Source organism: Phyllostomus discolor, chromosome 15 (assembly GCF_004126475.2).
Source record: "Phyllostomus discolor isolate MPI-MPIP mPhyDis1 chromosome 15, mPhyDis1.pri.v3, whole genome shotgun sequence".
Classification (NCBI taxonomy): domain Eukaryota; kingdom Metazoa; phylum Chordata; class Mammalia; order Chiroptera; family Phyllostomidae; genus Phyllostomus; species Phyllostomus discolor.
Window position 1 is genome coordinate 24,839,172 of NC_040917.2, and position 24,958 is coordinate 24,864,129.

At 56.5% G+C, this 24,958-nt stretch overlaps 1 protein-coding gene across 4 annotated transcripts in view; it reads left to right on the forward strand.

Annotated features, from left to right (window-relative positions):
• Nucleotides 1-24,958, forward strand: part of NEK7 (NIMA related kinase 7) — a 66,539-nt gene that overhangs the window by 30,276 nt on the left and 11,305 nt on the right. For 2 of the 4 annotated variants that reach the window (XM_028531235.2, XM_036016214.1), the window contains exons 3-7: nucleotides 2,103-2,243; nucleotides 7,620-7,682; nucleotides 9,213-9,323; nucleotides 17,460-17,568; nucleotides 18,417-18,524. In XM_028531235.2, coding sequence (XP_028387036.1) covers nucleotides 2,103-2,243; nucleotides 7,620-7,682; nucleotides 9,213-9,323; nucleotides 17,460-17,568; nucleotides 18,417-18,524 — 532 coding nt within the window. The remainder of the gene's footprint in view (nucleotides 1-2,102; nucleotides 2,244-7,619; nucleotides 7,683-9,212; nucleotides 9,324-17,459; nucleotides 17,569-18,416; nucleotides 18,525-24,958) is intronic. The other 2 variants (XM_036016215.1, XM_036016216.1) reach the window with 2 other exon arrangements.

A 24,958-nucleotide genomic window follows, 5' to 3' on the forward strand; every position in this document is an offset into this window, starting at 1 on the left:
TTCAGACGACTCATAAACTCAGAAGCTGCCTTGTGCCGCTCGGAGCAGCAGCCGGTCACTGTGGGGCTGGGGTGGCTGAGGCCCGGCGTGCACACCGGATCGGGAAGACGGACAAGGCACTTCCAGGGTCTTTTTGGCTTGTGACTCGCTCTGATTTGAATCGCATCATTTGCTGAGTTATTTTATCCCCAGCATAACTAACTCCACTGTGAAACTAAGGATATGTGAGGGGGGTTGGACGTCATGCCACAAAGAGAGCGTGGCTCTCCCTACAAACAGTTCTGCACGTGGGTGGGCATTCGCGGACGGCCCCACCCTTCCGTCTGAGCACCTAACCCGGTGCTCCCTGCGGTGGCACGGAGCCCGCCAGGGTGCGGGCGTCACCGAGGCCGGCGCTGTGCCTGCCTGCCTGACGTCTGACGGAGTCCCCGCGGGGCCCGTCCCGCGCACGCTGGCTTCTGCAGAAACTGCCGCGCGGCAGGGAGACCGGGGGCGGCGGGGGACATGCAGCTAGGATCCTTCTCATGTCAGTGCTGTGCGTCCTCCCCGGGTGACAGGACACGGGAGCAGATGAGACGGGCTGTCAGTCAGCCGCCCCCCCTCCGGAGCGAGGCCGGGGGGGGGAGGTGCTGCAAATGGGCTGTGAAGTTCCCGTTCGCTGCCCACTGTTCAACAGATTGCGCCTAATGAAGTGTCTAGGCTCAGGCCACGTCGGCCTAATCCTCCGTGGCAGTTCGTCCCTCCGCCGCCAAAAATACCGCCCTCTGGCCCTGGCTCCCCACGCCGGCCGCCAGGCGCAGGGAGGTGCCCGGTCTCGACAAACCCAGACAGCGTGTGATCTGACATGCAAATGTAGGTCATTGCATATGTAAATGCGCGATTACAGGCCTGCATGCCAGAACACATTAGCGAGCCTCTGCTCCCAGCGTGTGGCTGTCACACGGCCTTAGCGGTGCGCGCCGATGTTTGTCAGTCACCGTGCCGACAGGAGATGGCATTCCCGGTCCCGTTTCCAGCGTGGGGACCTGGGGACGGGCTCCCGACGACGAAGCTGTATCTATCTCCCTGTTGAGACTGGTGACGCGTCGTCACCTGGAGAAACCGTGGTGGTCTGTGTTGATCGGGGGAGGAAGGAGGCCGACTTCTCAGGCGCTGGAGACTCTTTGGAACCAGGAAGGTTTCCCAGAGAGTCGGAGGGCGGCAGGAGCCCATCAGTGGCTGCCAGGGCCTGGTGGGCGCAGAGGGTCTTAGGCCATGAACACGTTCCGTGGAATGTACTGCAGTGGGCACATGTCACTCGCTCTGCCTTTGTCCAGAGCGCAAAGGTGCGGCACCAGGAGCAAACCGCGAGGTCGGCCGTGGACCCTGCGAGGGGGCAGCGGCCAGCGCAGGCTCTGAGCTGCGGCAAACGTACCCTCTGGTGGCGGACACTGGCGCTGGGGGCTGGGCGTGTGGGCGGAGCCCAGGGGCCCCTGGGGGACCTCTGTCCCTGCCTCTCAGCTGGGCTGCGGGCCCACGACTGCTTTGAAAACGTAAAGTATTTTCACAGAAACTGCCGCCGCTGTGGGGGTGAGCCCCTGCCCTGCCTCCGGGAGGGCCCTTCTCGCCCGAGTCCCAGGCCACCGGGAAGCTCCAGGCTTCCGTGTGCTCCTGGCAGGTCGGGCTGAGCGGGGACACGTGTTAGTTGACTCGGTTTCAGCTCAGAGATGCTTGGAGCAGGACGAGGGTCGTCGGGGAAGGGCTAGACCGCACGGGGCGTGTCTATGTTCTCTGAACGAAGGACCGCTGGTAGAGAGAGCTCCCGTCCAAGACGCCGGAATCTTCCTCCTCCTGCCTCTTCCTGTGCTCCTTCCTTGGGAGGCTTAGCCCTTTCTGTGTGACACAGTGTATATTTCTGTATTTGGCCTATCGGTTATTTTTGCTCTTCATCAGGACCGCGTGTGTGGCCCCGCCTGTGCCTTCGGGGTGGGGACAGAGGCTGGCTGGGGAGGGAGTCGGGGCTCCTGAGTCCCGCCACCGCAGGGCTCACCCGCTTGTGGGAAAGCTGCCCTCGATTGTGCACCCCGCGTGACTGAAAACTTCTCTGACTTTTCTAATTGCAGAAGGCCTTACGACCGGATATGGGCTATAATACACTAGCCAACTTTCGGATAGAAAAGAAAATTGGTCGCGGGCAATTTAGTGAAGTTTATAGAGCATCCTGTCTCTTGGATGGAGTACCAGTAGCTTTAAAAAAAGTGCAGGTAAGACGATTTCACTTTTACAAATCCTTGCAACCTCCTGCTGCGTGAACGGTTGACAGTCAACAGAGATCTCTGTCCTGGCTGACGGGGCCGTGACTGTCTTACCCTGGGAATCCTGGGGAAGAGCAACGAGTGTGCGCTGTACGGGCAGGCTGGCGTGGGGCTGGTGCACGGCCCACTGGACGTTCCCGTTCCGCTGCTGCCACTGCTGCCTTGGGGCTCCCAGACGCGGTGGTTCTGTGCCCCTGACTCGGCGGAGACCACGGTGATCCCCGGACGGCATCCGCAGCGCTGGGTTTCCCGGGGCGACTCGGGGCATCGGCACGCCCCTGGGGGGTGAGGCATGCAGCCTGGTGCCACGCGCTGGCTGGAGCTGGGCAGCTCTGGGCACCTCGATGGGCGAGGAGACCCCTGGAAGGGACCGCCTGCGTTGATGAAGGGACATCGAGGTCAGGGTGGGGCGGGAGCTGAATGCGAGGGCACGCCAGCCACGGACCGAAGAAACCCCAGTGGACAAAGTGGACGGAGGAGAAGCCTGCTGTCCCGCCTGGAACCCCTGTGCTGCGTGGCGGCCTTCTGGAACCAGCCCCGCTCCAGGCCGGACACTCTGGGCCGGAGGCTCTGGGCCAGACTGGGGTCTTCCCGGCTCCTCTCACCGCACCCCGCCCGGACCCGGACCCGCCCCACCCTGCCACCTGCCTGGGGCTCACTGGCTCTCATGGTCCCGGAGAGTCTGATGTCTCTCGCCCTCGTGTCTGCAGCACTGGTCTTTCTGCCTCCGAGGGCCCTCAGCCGCCCCTAGTGTCGCCCACCTCTCCCAGATGAGGTGCTGCTGCCCACACATACCCGTGGGCGCCCTGCTTTGCTCGGTGACCTGCTCTGTCTCCTCGGCAGGCACCTGTGGGACCTGCGTCCTTCTCTCAAAGCTGATGCTGGTGTCCCCGGTGGACGCTAAACGTTCCCAGGCCCCAGCCACTGCCCGAGTGCACCTGTGCCCGGTGACAATGCTCGCCGCTCCCCCTACTGCTGTGGTCTCCCCTTCCTGTGCCCTCCAGGGACTGCCCCTCATCCCACTGCCTTTGGGGTGTTCGTCCCTCGAGGTGGTCATTTCGGACCAGTTGTGTCTCCTGTGCCCCCGTGCCCTCTCCCAGCTCCTGCTGTCCCTAAGCAGGAGTCCCCGACCCGGTGCAAGGCCCGCCTGGGCCTCCCCGGGCTCCCAGCTCCCATAAATCCGGACCACGGAGAGATGTCCTGCAGTCCTTCCGAGAGGCTTTTCAGCACGGAGGGGCCCTCGGAGCAGAGCCCCCTGCCGCACTGGCCCGTGGGGTCAGAGGGCACCATGCACACGAGGGTTTTCTGTGTGTGTGGAGTCCCGAGGGAGGCCATGGCGCCCAGGTCCAGACCGCCACCGAGGAACCTGCCGTGTCCGCAGGGAGGAGCGGGGCCTGGCGGCCGGTGCGTGGTTCAGACGTGTGGGTGCGCCGCGGGAGCCCGGCCTTGGGGCAGTGTGGGGAGCGGGCGGGTGCAAGGCGGCAGCCCCAGGGGCAAGCACGTGGGGTGGGAGAGGCGCGGCCCAAGGCTGAGGTCAGAAGGGGGCGTCTGAGGACCGCCACTAGACTCCTCTGGGGACGGGCCGCCTGGCTGTGGTTCCCTTTGTGTGAGGTTCACGTGAAGCGAGACGCACGGGCGTCTTCGGACTCTCTGGGGGGTGTTCCCAAGTACTTTGCTGCAGGTCCCTCTTCCAGCCGACTGACACCGGCCTCCCGAGGCCCCCCCACGCCTCTCACAGCTGCCCGCTGTCGCCCTTTCAGCCCCGTCCTCGGCGGTTGGGGCCGAATCTGAGGTGACGACGGAAGAAGACTTGTACGTGGTTTGGAGCATGCTCGTCGGCCAGTGCTCGTCGGCCAGTGCTTGTGTAGAGACTGCTCTTCCTAAGGACAAAATGAACCTCAAAACCGAAAGAAGCTTTGGTAGAGCCGAGAGAGATGGCTTCTGAAGACGAGCTCGTAAATATTTTATGAAAAATATTTTTGCAAAATCCAGATTCTTTTTTCCCTGTATGTGTTGCCCTTTTTTTTTTTTTTGCTTATGAAATGAGACAGCTTTGACTTTATATCTAGGGACTATTTAATCTAAAGGTTCAGTTTTTATTTTGCCTCGACTTGCTGGCTAAGCAAAAAAGAAAGGTAGGGTACTTCCGAAGTTCCAGTTAAATGAACTCATACGTGTGTTTGGTTCAGAACTCAGTTTCGCCTTCAGTGTCCCAGCAGCGCTGGTTCCTCTCGGTGTCCGTGGCCCGACTTCTGGCCAAACGCTGACTTGCGATCCTAAAGCAGGCTCAGTTGAGCCCCAGAGCCGCGCAGTGTGGCCGGCCTGGGCGTTAGGGCCTCCGAGACCTCACACACATCTCACACACGCCCATGGGCTTTTGCTCCGGAGTATTTTTTCCAGCGGGAAGGCTTGATTCCTGGGAGGTTAGACCTGCCCACGTCTCCAGGCTTGTGACTTCTCAGTGTCATCACTGGGACCAGAACCACCCCTTCCGTGTGTGCTGGGAAACAGGAGGTTTCCAGGAATTCCTCCAAGGCCTACGACGAGGTTTAGAATTCTGTGCTTCCCCGCCCGCGGTGCTCGGAAGCCGCCTCCGCCCCGGGCGGCGCCTGGTTCCCGGGAACGGCGTCGCTGCCCCTGATTTGGCAAGATCAGCGACTCCTCTTGCCACCCGGATGTCGCTCGAGCGTAGGCAGTCTGGGCGTGTGTGCGTTTTCCCTGTGGCTCACACCCAGCCCACATGCTGTGTTTCCGTCAGTACTTGTTACTGTTGCCAGCGTGTTCTGTAGTGGCAGCGTTCCCTGGCCTCACCTGGAGAATTTAGGGAAACGAGCGGCTTGTCTCGGTGGAATGGCCGAATGCCGGGCTCACTGCTTCCGGCGGTGAGGTTCTGGCTTGACTTACCCCGTGAGAACGCGCTGCGAGGCGTCCCACACGCCGCTGCCTCGGGGAATCCCGTGGGAAGGCCCGCCCCCACCTGGCTGGGCTGCGCCTGCGTGGTCTCCGCGCACCTGTCCGCACCTGCCGCCACCGCGGGGCTGCGCGCTCGCTTCTTTGCCGGTTTCCCCGCCGCGTCTCGGCGCGAGCTGGGGGTCAGCCCGGTTCTGCGAAGGGTGCGAGTGCGAACACGGGCACGAGCAGGCGGCCCCTGTTGGGTTCATCACTCGCGGGCAGAGCGCAGCCCCGCCGACCCAGGGGGGCCGGGCGCGGAGGCGTGTCCTCCCGCGTCCTCCTCGCCGTCCCGGCTGCAGTGCGGGCGGCTGTCTGGGCTGCGCCTGCCGTGCGCGTCCGCGGCACCTCGGAGAGGGCCTCCTCCGCCCCACCGGTACTCGCGGGGGCTCGATGGCCGCAGAACGGTTTCTCACCGTTGTTCCACATGAGCTTCCCGACGGCGGCTCGCCGCTCACCGTCCTTTCGTTCCTCCTCTTCTCCTCGCCTTTTCGTTCCGTTCTGAAGTCACAGCGGCCAGCAAGGCCACGGCGGCCGGGGGTGAGCGTCGGCGCAGACGGAGGAAAGAGAAGCCCGGTCCCAGTCTGTGGACTTCAGCGGGGGAGACCTCCAGGCCGCCAGGTCTCCCGTCTCTCTGCGAGCCTCTCCTTCCCGAATCCTAACACTCGGCAGTGCTCTGCTGCCTCCCACCAGACGTGAAAAGCAGGCCTGATGTTTGACGTTCTCACTGGAAACAGCCCCGTAAAAGGCAGTGGGCGGTGGTGGAGACAGGAACAGTGTTTGCTGCGTGACGCCGGGGGAGGAAGCACGCACGGTTTCGCCAACAGCTGCTGTTCCCACCGCGTGGAAGACGCGAGTTTGGACGGGAAACGGAGGGAAGCGAGCCAACGCCAAAACCGCTCGGGAGGGAGCGTACGGGCTCCCTCGTGCTCCCATGTTCTGTGTATTTTCACCAGTGTTCGTGGAGTGAGGGAACAGGGGCACCGTGTGTGCGTGAGGACCTGAGGAAGGCGAGCGTGCAGACGCCGCCTCTCGCAGCCCTGCCTGGGCCCCGCCGTCTGCCGGGGCTTTCCCGGGGCTGCTGGCGGCTCAGCCTCGCGTCACCCCTCCCTCCGTGGGATCCCTTTCCTGGGTTCCGAACCTGCCTGGCGCACACGCATGTGCTCTGCAGAGCTCCGTGGCTGGCTGTGTGCGCAGGACTTTCTGCAACCGGGCGGGTGGAGAAAGCACCAGCCCTGGGCCGGACCGACCGCGGTTCGGTCCCGGTTCTGTGGCGGGCGGCGTTCTGGCCCCAAGGGTCTGTCCTCCTCTCTGAGCCCAGTCCTCACCGCGGCCCCCGGGTCGGACTCGGAGAGCCCAGCCGCGCACCATGCGGCTGTCGCCATGGGAGGACTGCATGGAGCTGATGACTACACATGTCACTCAAGTCGTTTTATTAGGTGCCTAGGGTTTTGATCAGCTTGTAGTGTTGACTCATTCAGACTTTAATGTTCAGGATGTTGCTTTGTGTTCATTGTGATTTTCTATTCTGAGAACATTGAGAGGTTTCTGTTGTTATCAGAGGCACTAACTCTGCCTTGATGGTGTCATCTATTGTGTTTTCACATTAGACCAGTGTGTCTCAGCCTTTTCTCCATCGTTACTCCCCAGGGGGTCTTTCCAGGCACTTGCTCCTGCTTGTCCCGCCCCATGAAGTGTCTGTCACCCCACAGACACGTCTGCTTAGGTGTCGTCCTGTGTCTGTCTGCCTCGTCCTCAGAAAGGGGAGGGCTGTGTCACCGTCGCCGCCGTCTCCAAAGGGCCCGCTTCTGCCCCCGCGGACAGGCGGTGCCCGGCAGGAACTCAGGCACGAGATGCGGCAGACAACGCACTTGAATCCCACGGGTCGATGGTGCAGAGCTGCGGCCGCAGCTGGGTGACCTGGAGAATGGGCTCTGGCCGCTCCGCTGGGTCGCTGTGAGACCTTCTCTCAGTTTCCTCACCTTTCCAAACCTACTTCTCTTCGTCTGTGAAGCAGGAACGCTAATATCCCCCCGGGGATTAAATGAGAATTAAACGGGGTAGTCCACTTAGCATGTGATAGTTGTTCGAGTGTCTATTAATTGTTGTTCTTCCCATTTGAACTTAAGACCTGAAACATGGAGCTGTTCTCTTTTCCCACGTTCACCACCGATTGCCCGCGGAGGGCGGACTGGAGGCCCTAGTTAGTGGCCACGTCAGATCCCAGGCCCACAGGCCGCCGCAGCTCCCGCAAGGCGATCGGAAGGGAAACTGTTTAGCGTGTACACAGGTGGATGTAAATGTCATGACGGGTGCGCACGGCAGCCGGAGCCGTAGGCCATCGCTCCGCCGGGTAACTCTTTGTTCTCTTTGCAGATATTCGATCTGATGGACGCCAAAGCCCGTGCCGACTGCATCAAGGAGATCGACCTCCTGAAGGTAGGCGCCAGCCCGCCGTCGGCTCTGTGGGACGTAGCTGCATGTGTGATGAGGGGCACTTGTTAAAGTGGTGCGCTCACAAGCAACAGGGCTTTTGATACGACTGTGCCACTCTGACCGCAAGTACCTGTCCAAGTTTGGACCTCAGCCTGTTGAGAGATACAGTCCCCTTTGGGGATCACTATAGAATAATGTAATCGGAACATTTGGTAGGATTGGCCCCCCCCCCACACACACACATTTCAAACTGGGAACAGATAGAATGGGCATGAAACATGCAGGAATTGTTCTCTTGACCATCCCAGGCAGATGCCAAAGGCTGAGTGGTAACACACGTGCACGTTGGTTTTAACTCAAGGTGTGAGGCACTGAGAAGGTGGGCTGGTCCCAGGGGCCCCGTGTTTTTCACGATGTTTCTGTGTCTCTCTCCGGGTTTAGAAAGGGGGAGGTAGGAGCGTGTCAGAACGAGCTTTTTGGTGTGTCACCCACTCACAGAACATGACCAAAGTGTCAGCCCCGTCCTGCCTTTGTTCTGGGGACATGCCTGTCGAGGGTGCTGTGACTTGCATTTTTAACTTTGGAGGTGACCTGGTGTTCTGTGTGCCACCCGTGTTTGTTTGGGCCTCGAATGAATGAGTCAGACCGGTCCAGAACGATACAAGTGAGATGGAGGCGACCTGTGCTTCCAGACTCTTCTGTCGGTTGGAGTCACTTCCTAGGACATGAGTAACTACCTAACAATACGTGTAAACCTCGTGGGGGGGCCTGCGAGTGGAAAGGGGAGCAGGAACTCAGGGGCACTCTCTTCTGGAATAACTTTCGAATCACTTTCTTTGAGAAACTGTTTGTCCTGTGTTAACTTGGTTAAAGATTGAAAAAAAAAGATCGTACAAAAAGATCCTAATTGCATATGAAGTGGTTCATATATTTCTATGTGGTGAAATTTTTCTTAGTGCGGTTTTGTGAACCAACCCCATGGATAAGTTCAGTATATTCACGTTCTCTGGTGTAAAAGCAGCATTTGGGTGCAATATCACAGGTGCTGGTTGTTACAGTTGTTATTTTGTTGGTTGTAACTTTTAACCACTGGATGCAGTTATACTCGGGTCAGCTCTGACACCGAAATGGAAGGGAAAAGGAAAACTGTGTCTACCGTTCAGTGACCCGGAAGGACAGCTCTCGCTTTGAAGGACATGCTGTGATTTTTAGCAATTGAGGACTTGGTTATGGCGTTCATTCATATGCATATACGGATATGTTTGTTGGGCATAGCAACACTTAAAAGATTTTAAGTGCATGAGTTACTATAGGCCTTCTAATAAAGGATATGAAAATAAAATTGATACCTAGTTTTACTTTCAGAACTTAGAAGAGTTGTTTTAAAACTCACAAGATGAAAGAAAAATGCACTGTCCTGTTGATTTCTATAGCTGAAAAGTGAAACCAGTAACTAAACTTATTCTTAAGTTATGAAACTCTTGAGAATTTACAATGAGAAAACTTTCTGATAGCCTTTTTTTTTCTCCGTAGCAACTCAACCATCCAAATGTAATTAAATATTATGCATCGTTCATCGAAGATAACGAGTTAAACATCGTGTTGGAGTTAGCAGATGCTGGCGATCTGTCCAGGATGATAAAGGTAAGGTCTAAAATGAAACGGAAAAACGAGCTGCGGGCGCACTGCTTCCAACAGGACTGTCCGCGGGGCACCCAGGCCGGCGGACTCTCTGAATGGACGCCCCGTCGCGGTTCCCCGCCCCGGCACCAGGCGGTCAGTGGCAGGCGGGGGCGGGAACCGCCGCGATGATGGCGCTGCCGTGCCTGGCGAAGTCCACGCCGCGCGCCCCGGATGCGCGGACGCTCCGAAACCGGCTTGGAAACCGACCGAGAGACTTGCCTTCTGCGCGCCGACGCCGGCCCTCGGCAGCCGGGCTTCTCCGGGCCACCGGCCTGTTCCTCTGTCCCCGGACTCGGGCAGGGCGGGGCCGGGAGAGACCGCCCAGCAGCCCCGCCGTTCCTGGGGGCGTGTCCTCGGAGACCAACGTGTTTGGGTCTTGCATATCAAACCCTGATGCGACCACTTCACAGTTACTTTTTTTTCCCCTCGACAATCATGTAAGTTGGGTTTCAGCTGAGCCCCAAGTCATAGAAACCCTCAGGTGACAGCAGCCGAAACACGGCTCGTCCTCCAGCAGCGTGCTCCTGGGCGCCTCGTTTTCCGGAAGTCGGAATAGTAATAGGAGCTGCTTTCTAACTGATTAATGACCTGAAGCTCATTGAGAGCTTGGACGGGGCCTCACAGGGAGATGTGTGTGAGTGGGAGTTACTGCTGTGCTGTTGCTCCTGCGTGTATTTCTTTGTGACACAAAGTTCTGGGGCCGATACGGCCCCTCTGATCTGTCGGATTCTCAGACACCGAGCCTGTTCACAGCGGAGCAAGCCACTGTCCCAGTGCAAAGGGACAGAGGGCCCCTGCTGGCTGTGTCTTCAGGCCCATGGCTGGAGGCTGCTGCTCAGGGCTGGTAGCTTTACCCCGCCGGCGAGAACTTGGTCCCGGGCATGTAGCTAGCTGCAAGGGAGGCTGAGATGCGTCACCTGCATTTGGCTGGAAGATGAGCTGAACAGTGGGGAAGTCACAGAAAACCAGCCAAGTGACTCAACGAAGGCATTGATTTGGAGCTTCCCGGAGCAAGGAAGGCAGCCACTGTCACTAGCACCTGGGCGGAGTCACGGGCAGGCAGAGGAGTGGGGCCCCTTGGCGGTGGAACAGAGGAGGCTGCGGGTGCACCCCAGTGTCTGCTGTCCCTCGGAGCGGAAGCTGGGCTTCTCCTGGGGTTGGATGTGCTGGAGACACACATTCCGCTTTCTCCGGTCGGCCCCGAGTTGGAAGCCGGGACGAAAATGAGAAGAACGGTCAGTTACTGAAAAAGTCCTGGCCACACGGGGCTGATTGTTGTCGAAGGTATTGGTTTGCTTCCCAGGCCGTCCCTGCAGCCCGCCGTCTGACTCCCCCCGGCTGGACGCAGCAGGCCGGCGTCCGGCTGTTTGCTGGGGGTGGCAGGCCGGCCCGCCCTGCTCAGGTTGCTGGTGGTGGCGGCTCAGAGCTGTTTTGTACGTGGTCTGGCCATTGTCTGCTGGCACGTTCGGTCTCTCGGCAGGACCCAGGGCACGAGGGACAGTCTCTGCCACGTGGAACCGTCCTGCGGGGCACTTAGAAACGGCGCTGAGCGCCGCCTGCGCACCAGCCGGTTAGCGGGGGGGCGGGTGGGGGGGGAGTTCCGGGGGGCGGATCCGACACTCACTGCGAGAACTCGAGTGCCGTCGCTGGTTGGCAAAGGAGCTGGCGCTGGAACCTGGGTCTGGCTCGTGCCAAACTCTCGTGTTTTCCTTTCGTGGCCCTGAAAGACTTGCATCACAGGACGCCTTTGAAGATCAGATGAGAACCTGCCACGTGCCTCCCGTTCCAAAGCCTCCCGGGGTTCCTGAGCCGGGTGCCGGCCGCCTCCCCAGCAGCGGCGGGGCCCTCCTCTCCCGGGGAGCTCGGAGCATGCCGCTCAGCACTCTGCCGTCGCATCCCTCGTGCCAGGCGCAGTGTCCTCGCCTGCAGGGCGGAGACGGCCTCGAGCTGCTTCGTGAACGGTGGCAGCGCCGCAGAGAAGGAAGCTAGTTTCTCGTTATCACAGAATGCCATCGGGCTGAGTGTGAGGTCCCACGGGGAGTGTGACTCACTTCTGCGACCGGTTGTCTGACTTTCCGTTCTAGGGACTTCCCACCACGGGCGCAGCCAGCCAGCCACCGACAAAATGTCTTTGCGGGTTAATGGCCATTTTAAAAAAACATCCACACACACACCAAACTACGGTCCTAATTTTTAAAAGAAATGCAAATACACAAAGGTGAGGTGTCAGCAAGCAGCTATGAGACACACAGGAGAGACGACTAAAACTAAACTGTGTGTGCCGAGCCCGTCAGAAACAAGAGCTAATCTCGGGGGAAGGAAGGGGGCACACCCTGCCGGACCCTCAGAGAAGCAGCAGACGGCCTTGGCTGCGCGCCTTGCCCCCCCGCCGACTGGTGACTGGGGGCTTACACTGTCGCGCAGCCCTGCTCTGGTCCAGACCGGTTTTCTTCCTTCGCTGCCCCTGCTCCACACGCACAGGTGAGACCTTGCTCCTGGGAACTGTGGGGGATGCACCTGTCCCTTTGCCACCCGAGCAAACGAGCACCTGGCTGGTTGCCTCGCGGGAACCTCGCCTCCGCCCTCAGCAGAGGCCCCGCTCAGGCCAGCGGGAGAGGAGAGGGCTGTGCCCGTGGTCTCCCATCCACAGTGGTGGCGAGCCCAGCTCCTTCTTTGAGCAGGTCTCGCCCTCCGTCGATGTCATGGGGGGGGGGAGTTTTCAGCAGCCGACCCCGACCCCGGGGGCGACAGTGAGACGGGCTCAGAACTGCAGGATTCTGGGCGTGGTGACAAGGAGGGCCCGGCCCACGTGGCATCGGTGACCACGCTCTTCAACGACCCCGGGGGCCTCTGACCAAGCTTTGAAGGGACCTACCGTGTAAAAGACTAGTTGGGAAACTTCTAAGATAAAAGACTTGATTCTCACGTTCCGAGCTTCCAGAGCACCCTGATGTGCGTCGGTGGAATTCCGAAGCGGCTCCCCCGGAGAGGATCGCAAGACCCTTCTTCCGGCTCCCTCGGGGGCCGTATGGTTCCATCCTGTGGAGGGTCCGAGTTTCATGCTGAATGCTGAGTCCGTGTTTCATGCTGAGTGCCATCTGTTTGCCGAGGCAGTGGCAAGGCCTCTGGGCAGGTGTCACGGTCCTCCCTCGTGAGAGCGCCTGGAGATAGCCCCTCGAGAGAGCCTCGGCCCCCCCCTGCCTCCTGCACGCCAGCACCCCCTCTCCCCCCAGGTTCTGGGGCGGCTGGGCCTCCTGCGTGCAGGGGTCTGCCCTGAGGCCCCCCCCACCCCCACCCTCGGGCTGCCTGTGGGTGACACAGTCTGGTCTGCGTCACTTAGTTCTCCACACGGACGTCACCCTCTCAGGCCAAGCCTCATGACCCCCAGGGTCACGCAGCCAGGCGGCAGGATCGTCGAGTCCCTGTCTGATGGTGCCTGGACGTCACTCCTGACTCGCAGCTCCGCCGAGGCCGGGGACCTCGTCCGCTCTGCTGGCCCGTTTCCAGGGCGGGGCCGGGCTGATGGCCTCCCGCGCGCCGAGGGGCTGGTGTGTGTGTGCGAGTGCACGGTTTTACGCCTGGCACACTTCTCGGCCCCAGGGCCCCACGGCGGTCCCCGCCCCGAGCTCGCGGGAGCCGCAGAGATGCGGAGAGAGCACCACCATCTGAGACGAGGGCCCTCCCCTCCCTGGGCAGCCCTGGGCACTTCCGTCCCTGCTCTCCGGTGTGAGTGCTGCGAGCTGGCCTCCGTAAAGTGGACGCCAGGAGGAGGCACTCACAGGAGCCTCTCCTCTGAAGGATCGTGCCGGGACCTGAGGCCGCGGCAGGGCAGCGGCAGGTGCCGGAGTCGTGAGGACGTGATCCGTTCGTTCCTCTGCAGCGAGGCGCGCTGTAGATCGTCACAGCGGCACGGCCCCGCCTCCCGTCTCCGGCCTGACTGGGGAGAAGACAGAAGCGCAGCCGCACGCAGCTCCTCGTCGGGTTTCCAGCAGCAGACCTGCGGACAGCCTCGCATCAGAGCTCTTTCCAGTGAATAATTAATCGGTTTAGAGCCGGCTGACAAACATAATTAAGCGATGTACGGTTGAAACGCTCGGTATTTCTCTAATTAGTGACGGGGAGAACCCGCGGCTGTGGTCGGAGGAAATCGCTCCCAGGTGGGCCTTGACAGGCAAGGAAGCCCGGGACCTGTCGTCGGGTGCTTCGTCATCACCGGCGGTCCGGGCTCTGCAGGGGGCAGCCTCGCGCCAGACGGGCTTCGGTGCGCCCGCGCAGTCGCGGTGTGCGTGCGCCCCGCTCTCCGCAGACGCCCCCTTTGGGTCGGGCCGGGCTGATGCCTGCCCCGCTCTGTGGGGTTCCTCCCCGGGGCCGTCGGCTCCGCCCTGGCCACGTGGAGGGGGCGTCTGGTGACGGGGACCTGGCGAGGAGGCAGGAAGAGGCCAGGCTCAGACACGCGTGAGCTGGGGTTGGCTTCGGCCTGCCCGCACCAGCCTCCCTCCTGGGAGACCCGGAATCGGCTGGTTCGGGACCTCATTCCGTCGGCGGCGGCGTCCTTTCTGGCCACGCACGGTGACGCAGTGCGAGGGCGCTCGTCCTCCCTGCTCACACCAGCGCACACCCCACGGGAGGGGGCTTCACACCCAGACGGGGGGGGGGGGGGGGGGCGGGTTTCGGGGTGAGGTGTGAGGATTCTCCTTTCCATAAGCTTTGATAAATTGGCTAAAAGAGCAACATGTTGTAACTTACACATCTCGTTCGTCTTCTTGGTGGGGGGTTTCTTACACCTGCAGACAGAGTTTTATTTGCGCTTACGCAGCCTTAGAGGCTGTGCTGGGAATCAAACGTCTCTTGCCCTCCTGACCCTCGGGCTCCGTAGAGCCCCGAGCTCTTCCCAGCAGAGCGCCACCTGTCCACTCTGTGACTGCAGCTCACCTGACACCCCGCTCCCCCTCCCAGCCCCTGGCGCGGAGCGTGGGAAGTTCCCGTGTCTGCTGGCTCCGCTCCGAAGCTGGAGGCGGCCGACCGGCGGCGCTCTCGCTCTCCGTAAGCCCCGCGCTGTGCATGTGGGGTCCCCGTATGTGACGCGCGCGCCCCCCTTGTGAGAGCCCACACGGACCGATGTCTGTGTGCAGGTGTGTCACAGGGAGCACGCAGTGTTGCTGACAGAGGTCGCACAGGGCTTCTCTGCTCCTAAAGCAGCTGGGCGGTGAATCGGCGGTGAAGCGGCGCGGAGCGTAAGGATTTCGGTGACTCGCGGCTGACACACTCTGGTGACCATGGTGACCGTGGTCGCTCCGCGAGCGTCACGGGAAGGCGGCACACAGGTTTGCGGCCGCGCTTACCTGGGGGAAGCGGGAGACAGTTCCCCGGGAGCTGTCGGCCCCGTGCGTTTGAGGCCGGTGCTGGCCCGCTGCGGGCCCAGACCGAGGGGCGCGCCCGGGCGGGGGGCTGGCGGCGGAGACGGTGAAGGTTGGGGCGCTCTGGCTTCCCTCCCGCGTGGGTCTCTGCCGACGTCTCGCTGCTCTTCTTCTCGGTGCTGCCCCGCCGCGGTCTCCTGGTCAGGGGTGTCGAAGTGTCTTCCCGGCGGCCCCTGCGGTCGGGTGTAACCGGACGAGAGGACACGAGGTCCCGGACTCCGTGCACACGGCTCCGGTGCTCGGATGCGGGAGGGGAAGGTCTTCGGCGTGTCCACGCGCCGGCTCTCCCGGTTTTAGGGACACGGAAGCTTTTCAGCACTATCGGTGCGGCAGCCGGCGGTGCCCCCCTTGCAGTAACGGATGGGCCCGATATGCTCTTCAACGACTTTAAAACATACTTTGTTTCCTTGGTAATAACGTCCCGGTGTTCAAAAGACAGCGTTTTTAGGGGGAGAACTTTGTGGCGTTATAGGAACTTATTCTCTTTGTTGGCTAAATAATTGAAGGTTCTGTTTTTCGAAGGCTTCATCGCCCAGAAAAGTCTTCACCTGTTCCACATTTTCTGTCGTAAGACGAAATATATTTTCAGTTTCTGGTAATAACCTGTACGATCAGAGAACAGAGAGATTCCGTTGATAAATCTATTATGAACTATAATGCGGAGGCAGCTGAGCGCTCAGCGGGTTTTCCGAACTTACAAGGCTCGGGTGGAAATATTTCATCGCAGCACCTGATAAAACCAGACGCCCGCGATGAGTGTGTTCCACAGCCTCACGGCTGCCAGCCCCGCTCTGCCTCGAACCTGCCAGAGCGAGCTGAGACGCACGAATCTCACCTGGAGTCCCGACAGGGAGAATTCTCACACGCTGCAAATTGGGATCGCTTACCAAAATTCTGATTGGGACGGAACTGCTTTACATGGTTATCTAATTCCCGAAATGGTGTGGAGCACATATTGGTGCCTTTTAGGGTGGTGAGAATGCGTGCTTCCGTAGAAAGAGGAGTATTCAATCAATATCGCACTAGGAGCTGTCAGTTTCGCTTCCAGAAACACCCTGTCTCCTCCGCCACCCAGCCTCTGCGCACTGAGTCCTTTGACGTGACCCCCGCAGACTGTCGTCTTCAAAATGCGCTGTGATGACAGAGGGGTGTTTGTCTGGGAAAGGAACACCCCTTCTGCTGGTGGGTGTCTGACCTGAGTCCAAATTTACGACAAAGACCTCTGACTCACCTGTCTTCTCACGAGGAGGCCATGTATCGTGTTAACCGGGCCTGTGGGGGTCTCGAAGGTCTAACCATCGTTGTCATTATTGCTTCCTTTGTTCCTGTTACCCGGAGATTTGAAGGATAGGGCATTCCTGTAAAACACCACAAGTTTTGAGTGAGACAATGTGCTTTAGTTGCAGCGGGGGCTGTGGAGCCTTAGAGCCTCGCTCAGAGGTGGCGACGGCGGCACCACCTTGGCGTCTCCAGAGTCTCCGCCTCAGGCCGCAGGGAGGCCGAGGCCCGGCCAGGGCACGGCGGGTTCAAGGCCAGTCCCGCAGCCCGCCCCCGCCCAGCCTCACAGTCGGCTCGGCCGTACCAGGTGGCCGTGGCTGGTGTCAGTGGCACGTCTAACACAGGTGTGACAGCACTCCCAAGCAGGAATCTTGCCTCACACCGCATGAAAGGCCCGTCGTCACATCTGTCCTCGGGCCCGACACAGGGAAGGGGTGGACACCGGCGGCCGCCTGGTCCCTGGTCTCGTGATGTCCCTGGTCTCACTGCCTCGTGATCACGTCTCTCATCTGCTTCGGCGCACCTGGCGCCCCAGGCGCACGCTCGCCGCCTTTGCGCTTCTGTTTGGACTGCAGCGGCACATTCCTGATGGGTGCGGCGCGATGGGCCAGGTGTGCTCCTCGGCTGGTGTGGGGTTCAGGACGCAAGAGCCGGGGGCCCGGGCCCGTCCAGGGGACGTATATTATGAGTAAATTCTAAACTGTAGAATTAGAGTAAATACAGAAAGTGGACTTTCTCGCACTGCTGGTTGGCAGTTCGCCCCCGGCGCGGCGGCCCCTCCCCCTCGCTGCCGAGGGCGCTCTGCGTGTGCACAGCCACCTGTGGCTTTTCCCACCCGTGAGGTCGGTCCCATTTCATCTGTTCGGAGCCGACTGCAAGTTTGACTCACCACGTGCAACAGAAATACGTACGAAGATTTTTTACCTAAATCCTTTAAACGCTTAATAAGTTAAGTGATATTTCAGGTCACCAAGGAGACTTTGCTATTGATTTAGAAGGAGTTCTGTAGTGAAACCTCTGTCAGCAGAAGAATTGTCTTTTAAGGAGCACACATACCTCCAGGTTTCTGGCGTGTTGTATTCTGGCGTTTCCCCCCGTGGAATTCGACGTCCTCCTTTTAGGAGAAGAGACCACCTTACGTAGATGGTAACGTTTTGCAGTAGTCGGACATGGCAGAGACAGTGATCTTTGGCCTGTGCTCACTTTCCGTACAAGTGGGAGTAGTTGAGGCTGTGAAGTCTGGTAAAAGTCCTGGGATCATTGTTCCCTGGAGGGCCAGTGACTCTTTGGTTGGTTTTAGGGAGATAAAGTAGGTGTTTTTCTGACTGACCCCTTTTTGCACGTCAGAGTCTGGTCCTAAGGAGTTGTAGTGCTTATACGTCTGTTTCCCGTTTTTCACCAGCACTTTAAGAAGCAGAAGCGGCTGATCCCGGAGAGGACCGTCTGGAAGTACTTCGTGCAGCTGTGCAGCGCGCTGGAGCACATGCACTCCCGCCGGGTCATGCACAGAGGTGAGCGCGGGCGCGCTCCCGCGCGGCGCGGCAGCGCGCCCCCTCCCGTGGCCTGCCTCCGCGTCACAGGTTTACTGGGATGATGCGCCCATGAGTCCAGCCCTCCTTGGTTTCCGATAAGAATGAGAACTGGTTATTTTTTTTTGCTCGACTCTTCTGAGCGTCTTAGGGATTTGGGAGGTAAAGAAAGAAAAACAGATGCAGGAAAACATAAGGAAGTTTGGGGTTTTTTTTAAGCTAAATAAACTGTATATTATGGCTGCTTAGATCTTTAATTCTCAGCATCAGCCTTCAATATACTCGTGGTTATTGTCGAATTGTTGGGCATAATGTGAAGGTTACCTCACTGAGAAACTGACTTTGATTTGGGGGCACGGAAAATGTTATCTAATTTACTTACTATTTATTTGAGCATTTAAGATTTCTAAGGCTGTCTACATAAATTATATGTCTATAGAGTTATGATTTTTCTGTTTCATGCAAATATATAAAACATTAATACTTAGTAAGATATTTTATTTGAAATTGATGTGAAAAAGACACAAATTTATTTTGTTCTTTGAGTTCCCCCAGAGTTTCCCTGGAAACGGGAAACAAAAATGTGAAAGGAACTAAGTCGTGGTGTTCACTGCGCTGCGTTAATGATTGTTGGTCTCTCAGAGGACGGAGAGCGCAGAAATACCGAGAGAGATAAAAATCACGCGAAGTAACGTAATTGCTTCGAAATTCAATCAGACTTATTTTCAGGGTGTGCTTTATTTTAAATTCCACCGTGAAAAGTGGTTTTCAGTCCTTGAGAACAGCCACACTGACCTCCCCTTTCCCCGACGGCTCCCCCGCGCGCGCAGACATCAAGCCGGCGAACGTGTTCATCACGGCCACGGGCGTGGTGAAGCTCGGGGACCTGGGCCTGGGCCGCTTCTTCAGCTCCAAGACCACCGCGGCGCACTCTTTGGGTAAGGGGGCCGGTGCGGTGGGGGCTCCTCGGGGGCAGGAGGGAGCGGGAGGGAGCTACCCCCTCCCGCGGGCACAGTGCGCGCGTCCCACCAATCACGTGCCAGTGTGCACACTCCGGGTCCCTGCGCGAATCCCTGCGCGAATCCCTGCATGGAAAGCCGCTGGAGCATCGGGCGTCAGGGGGCACTGTGACTCCACCGGCACGTGTCCGGGAAAATGCTGGCGAGCAGAGCTGGTCCTCACTCTCACCGCAGGTCTGCCTTGCCTTTGCGCGGGGTGACGCTAGAGAAAGGTCAGGCAGGGCCCTCTGCGAGCAAGGGCTGTGGGTCAAGTAAGGGTAGAGACCCACACATGACTCAGGTTTGCTGACGGCTGACTCCGGTTTGAACTTCCAAAGCATCGCAACCCTCATCTGTTACTGGCGTGTGTTTGTGAGAGTGAGTGTGGAAGACTGCTTTTAAGAGCTGGTTCCAAAACGTAACGGAAGCCGTGACCACCTACACTAATTAACTTACATTTGTAAGCAAATAATCTTGCTTACAGAAAATATGGTAGGACAGTAGATGGTATTGCATGTTTTTTTTACATTTTATTTTACTGAGGATAACCTCTTTAGGGCATGATTTATCCGTAGAGCAGGTCTAAATTTTAGTGAAACTACAAATAAACCAAATCCGTATGTAGTTTATAAAAAAGTTATGAATAAGTTTGCTTTAAATGAAGTTTATCCTGGAACCAAATTTTATTTAACTTTGTAAAGATATTTTTAGGAATTTGGTTCCAAAAGGTAAGGAGCGTCTTGTAATAATTATGCATTTGTACTCTGTTTAAAAAATGACAGTTAGTTCAAACACCAAATAAAGGGTACTGTTTTCACTGATCTTGATTCATTAATAGGAACACACGCTTCCAAAATGTTTTATATGTATCAGTCCTTAGGAGACTGGCGAGTCTTTGAGGCTTTGAATTGTCTGTGTACTTTGCATCTGTTATGTCTGTTATTTGATTCCATGGCCACAAATCAACACACAGTAAAACCTGTTCTCTCATGTTCTCTGTGGTGAGTAAAATTCAGCACAGAATGTCATTCTGTGTAGGTGGCCATGTTCCCAGTTTTCAACAGCGATTTTTTTAAAAGTGTGTCAACATAGAATAGAATAATTTCCGAATGTGTCCCTCGGCTCCCCCCTCCCCCACCCAGATTCGCTGAGTCACCCTCTCTCCACTTCCCGGCCCCTCCCCCTCAGTCCACAGTTGCGTCATGTGTGGGGCGGGGGAACAGCCCTGTGGGTTCCAGGACTCTGTGCTTCAGTCAATGGGGCAGCACGAGAGTCCTGCAAACGCTCAGCGATGTTTCCCGTGCGGGTTGTAGCCCGCTGACCAGTTGTGAAATCCATTTTGCACGCTGCCGCCGGCATTAGTTTCAGGGAAATAAAATATGACGGAGCAGACGCTCTCAGAAGACACTGCAGGTGCGACAGCAAACGCGGTCCCTGAAACCTTTGCTCAGGGGCGGCCTGTCTTCCCATGGGGTCTCAGTGTTTCTGGGGGTCATGGTCGAGGAATCTGAGAGCCACCTACCGAGACAAGAAGCCTGATGCAAGGGACAGGTGTGTTCTCATCATAGAATTTGAAGACGGAGACACACACATAGCACCTGTTACATTTAGAAGGTTGACCGACGACATGAGAGAAAGGGCAAAGTTCAGTACGGCAGGTACCACCCTTCGATGAGCCTCCCCAGCCACAGCCGTTCCGGCAGGGCAGGGGTGTCGCAGGTGGTTTTGGTGGTCGTCTCCCTGGGAACCGGTGATGCTGGGCTTCTCCTCGGGGCCTGTTGGCGTCTGCACATCCTCTGGAAAAATGTCTGTTCCCGTCCCCTGCCCCTTTTTTTAATGTGATTGTTTTTTCCTAAATTTATTTTTATGAGTTCTTTGTCTGTTTTGGATAATAACCCTTTATCAGATAAAGCATTTGTAAATATCTTTTCCCTTTCAGTAGATTACCTTTTCTTTTTGTTGACAGTTTCCTTTCCTGTGCAAAATCTTTTCTGTTTGACATAGTCCCATTTGTTTATTTTTGCTTTTGTTGCCCTTGCTGGAGGAAACAGATCCATAAAATATTGCTAAGACCAATGTCAAAAAGCTTATGGCCTATGTTTTTGTCTAGGAGTTTTTCGGTTTCAGGTCTTGCAGTCAAGTCTTTCATCCATCTATTTTAAATCTGATATTTAGTTATTAGTATATAGAAGTACAATAAATGTCTGTATATTAACTTCATACCCTGCAAATTTAATGAATTTGTGCATTAGTTCCAGTAACTTTTTGGTGGAATCATTGCAGTTTTCTATATACAGTATTATGTCTTCTGCAATAAGTAACAGTCTTCCTTCTTCCTTTCCAATTTGGACGTCTTTTATTATATATTTTTTTCTTGTCTGATTGCTGTGGCTAGGACTTCTAATACTATGAATAAAAGTGGCACACGTGGGCATCCTTGTCTTGTCTCTGATCTCAGAGGGAGAGCCGCAGCTTCTTACGGTTGTCATCTTAGCTGTGGGATTGTGACACATGACGGCCTCTGTTGTGCTGAGGTGTTTTCCCTTATGCCCACTTTGTTGAGAGTTTTTGCCATAAATCGGTATTGTTTTTTCAAATGATTTTTTTTGCATATCACAATGATTACTTGATTTTTATCTTTTGTTTTGCTTATGTGGTATATCAAGTTGATTAATTTGTGGCTATTAAGACATCCTTGCAGCCCTGGAATAAATCCCACTTTGTCATAGTTATGATTTTTTAAGTGTATTTTTGAATTTGATGAATTTAACATCTTGTTGAAGATTTGTGCAGCTGTGTTTCTTCCAGGATTGGGGTCTGTGTGGATGGATGGATGCCTTTTCATGCCTTTGGTTTTGGTGTCTGGGTAACGCTGGCCCAATAGAGTGAGTTTGGAAGTACACATTTATCTTTAATCTTTTAGGATAATTTGGAGGACACCAAAACCCTCTTTAAATGTGCAGTAGAATTCACCTGTGAAGCCACCTGGACTTGCTCTCTTGGTTGCTGGGAGGTTTTTGATTGCCGACTCGATTTTGTTACTGGTGGTCGGTCTGTTCAGATTTGCTGCTCCTTCGTGAGCTGGTCTTGAAAGATTGTGTGTTTCTAGGAATTGGGTTATTTCTGTTCCATTGTCCTGTTTGTTGGTGATAATTGTTCACAGTCTTTCCCTCATGACTTCATGTTTCTGCGGTATCGGTTGTAACTTCCCCTGTTTCGTTTCTGGTTTTACTCATTTTGGCCTTTTCTGTTTCTCTCTCACACGTCCGGCTCAAGGTTCATCCGTTTTGCTTTTCTTTCCAAAGAACCAGCTTCTGTCTTCGTTGGTGATTTCTGCTTTTTGTCTCAATTTACTTTCTCTAGATCTTTATAATTTCCTTTCTTCTCCTAACTTGGGCTTCTTTACTCTTCTCTTCGCAGTTGCTCTAGATGTGAAGTTAGAGTGTTTATTTGAGATTACTCTTCTGTCTTGGGCTAGGCCGTAGCACCCCAAACCCCCTCTCACTGCTTTTGCTGCTTACTACAGATTTTGGGATGTTGAGCTTTTATTTGCATTTGTCTCAAGGTGTATTTTGATTTCCTCTTTGATATCTTTGTTGATTGATCTATTGGTTGTTAATAGCATATTGCCGAGTCTCCGATTGTTATTCCCAGGTTTCTCCTTGTCATTCTAGTTTTAATCATTTTGTTCAGTAAAGATGCTTGCTATGATTTCTGTCCTTGGAAAGTCATTGAGAATTGGTGTGTGTCCTAGCACGCGGTCTGTCCTGGAGAACGTTCTACGTGCACTTGAAAGGAATGTGTGCTCCGATGCTTTTGGATGGAATGTTCCATGTGTATCGGTCATGTCCGTCTGGCCTGCTGTGTTGTGTAAGGCCGCCGTTTCCTTATTGATCTTCTGTCTGAGTGATCCGTCCGCTGGTGTAAGTGGGTGTTCAAGTCCCCACTGCTCCTGTACTGCTGTCCGTTTTCTCCTTTCCTTCTGTTAATATTTGCTTTCTGTCTGTGTATCTGTGGGGTTCAGCAATACTTACCAATGCTACACCCTCTTGTTGGGTTAACCCCTTTAGTGCATTGTAAAGTACATTTATTTGTTAAGGAAGAAAATACCACACTTAGCAAAATATAAATTTTATAAACCGCTCCTTTTCTATCATTCCTGTTAGTTTATTATTAGTTTGTTTTTTTTTTATTAAATAAGAAAGTTTATTTAATTCTTAAGGGGCTTGTCCTCTTAGTACCAATCCTGCTTCTGAGAGGCCTACTCCATCACGGACTGAAGTAGAGAAGGAGAAAAAAGTGAATTAAAAAAACCTCATTAGAAAAATTAGTCTGCTACACGGTCTGACCCCGTACCCTCCGGCGTGGCCTGCAGACGCCCACGGTGGGTCTGAGTAGCTGGGGGCGGGGCGGGGCGGGGCGTCACCCGCTGTTACTGCGGATCTGCTTTCCCCGATGCCACACTCGCCACCAACAACGATGCGCTTGCTGTCGGGCCGCCGCCTCCGGTGCAAGGGGAAGCCGGGCGGGAGCGGGAGAGTGGGGGCGTTCCAGCGTGGTGGGCGTTCTGCCGGCCCCCGCAGTGCCCCCGGGAGCGGAGACGTGGAGCGTTTTCTCTGCGCACGCACCTTTGGGATCGCAGTTATCGTCTGTGCTTCCACGCGCTGAAAACAGAACTGACTTTTAAAGGCAACGACAATGCCCTGGGCCGGCCCCTGTGCTCACGAATGCCGGAACCCCCTCGGAGGCGGGGGGGGGCGGGGGGGCGGGTTCTGTGGTCCTTGTCATTGCCGCGGTCCGCGAAGGGGTAACCGCTCTCCGCCGTTCCCGGCGCGGCACGCTGTCCCCTGGCTCGGTGACGGGACAGCCGAGGGAGCGCACGGCCCCCTCCGACCGGTGTCAGGGTTCTCCCACTGGAGCCTCCCGAGGGTGCAGCTCACGCTGCCCACACGTGTCCCAGTGCGAGCCGTCCTCTGATGTCACCTCGGAAAGTGAGTGCGCTTGAGCAGGCGTCCTTGCGGCTGCACTTGGCGTGCCCGCTGCCACCTGTGCCCACGCGGCGGCTTCCCCACGCCCGCCCACGTCTCTGTGTGGCGCATCCTTCGGCCTGCAGCGAGGTCTGGAGCCGCCGAGGACGCGCGTGCTCAGTCCGCACTGCGGGCCGCTCTCCACAGTGTCTCCAAGTCTCACCCTCTCGGGAATTGCACAGTTGCTCTGGGAAGAAGCTGGTCTCCGATGGTGACCTCTCGGCCGTCACAGTGTTTGTCTAAGGCGCAGGAACTGCAGCGGCCAGCCACCTGCGCCCTGTCCTGAACCCGGGAGCCTGGCAATGGCCTTTCCTAGTCCAGCTCCCCGCGGCCCTGTGGGCGCGCAGAGGGGCGTCCCTGTGCACACCGAGTGTCCCTGTCCACAGCCCTCGCTGCCCACGCAGACCCCGGGGGAAGGTGCTGGAACCCCAGAGCCAGAGAGCCCCCCTCGGTTTCACCCAGGAACGGGGCAGACTCTCCATGCCCAGCAGTTTCGCAGTTTCTTGACGTTTCTGACCCAGACGGGAAGTGCCGAATGTATGTGTCTGTCCTCAAAGCACGTGCTGCCATTCGGGAACTTACTGCTTCAAGGTCGTCTCGTTTGTGCCGCTCCCGAAGAGCCCGCATTCGGTGTAAGCTTCCGCTGCCCCCGTTCGCCTGCTCCCTTCCCTCGCCGTCCTCGCCCGACATCCGACCGCGACGCGGGGCTTTAGGGGAAGTGGATTCCTGCCCAGATCACATTCCCTGTGAATAGCGGTTCGTGACACTGTCGCCTTGAACATGGTGTCGTTTCCACACTCAGTCATGAGGCTGTCACTTCATTCTAAATTTGGAAAACTGACTCCCGCCTCTGCATTGGGGGCTTGGCTCGTGAGGGGAGCCGGGTCTGTCCTGGCTGCCTCTCCCCAGACGCCACAGCCCCGCCTGGTGAGCCACGGTCTTCCCAGGGTCTGCAGGAAATGCCTGGGTGTTGCTGGAAAGGAACAGAAAGAGGGGAATCTCCTTCCCTCCATGGTAGCCGTGTGTTTGGGTAGCTCCTGCTTCAGGCGACTTAGATCCTCGAATACTGTTCTCAAACCTTGATTTTCTATTTGGCAAAAAAAACCACCTTGGGCTCATAATAATGGTGCAATAGGCCTCTGAGGTTGAAATTTAATATATTCACGTTGAAAGCCATAAATAGTTTTACCCTTCAAAATAGAATGTATATGCCTTTGTTTATTTTTAAGTGTTTAGTAAATATTTATTAACATTTACTGTTAGCTTTATCTTGGATGCGCATAGGGAAAAGGTAATGACACATCAAAACAAACAAACAAACCCCCAAATTATCTAGAGTATCCTGTC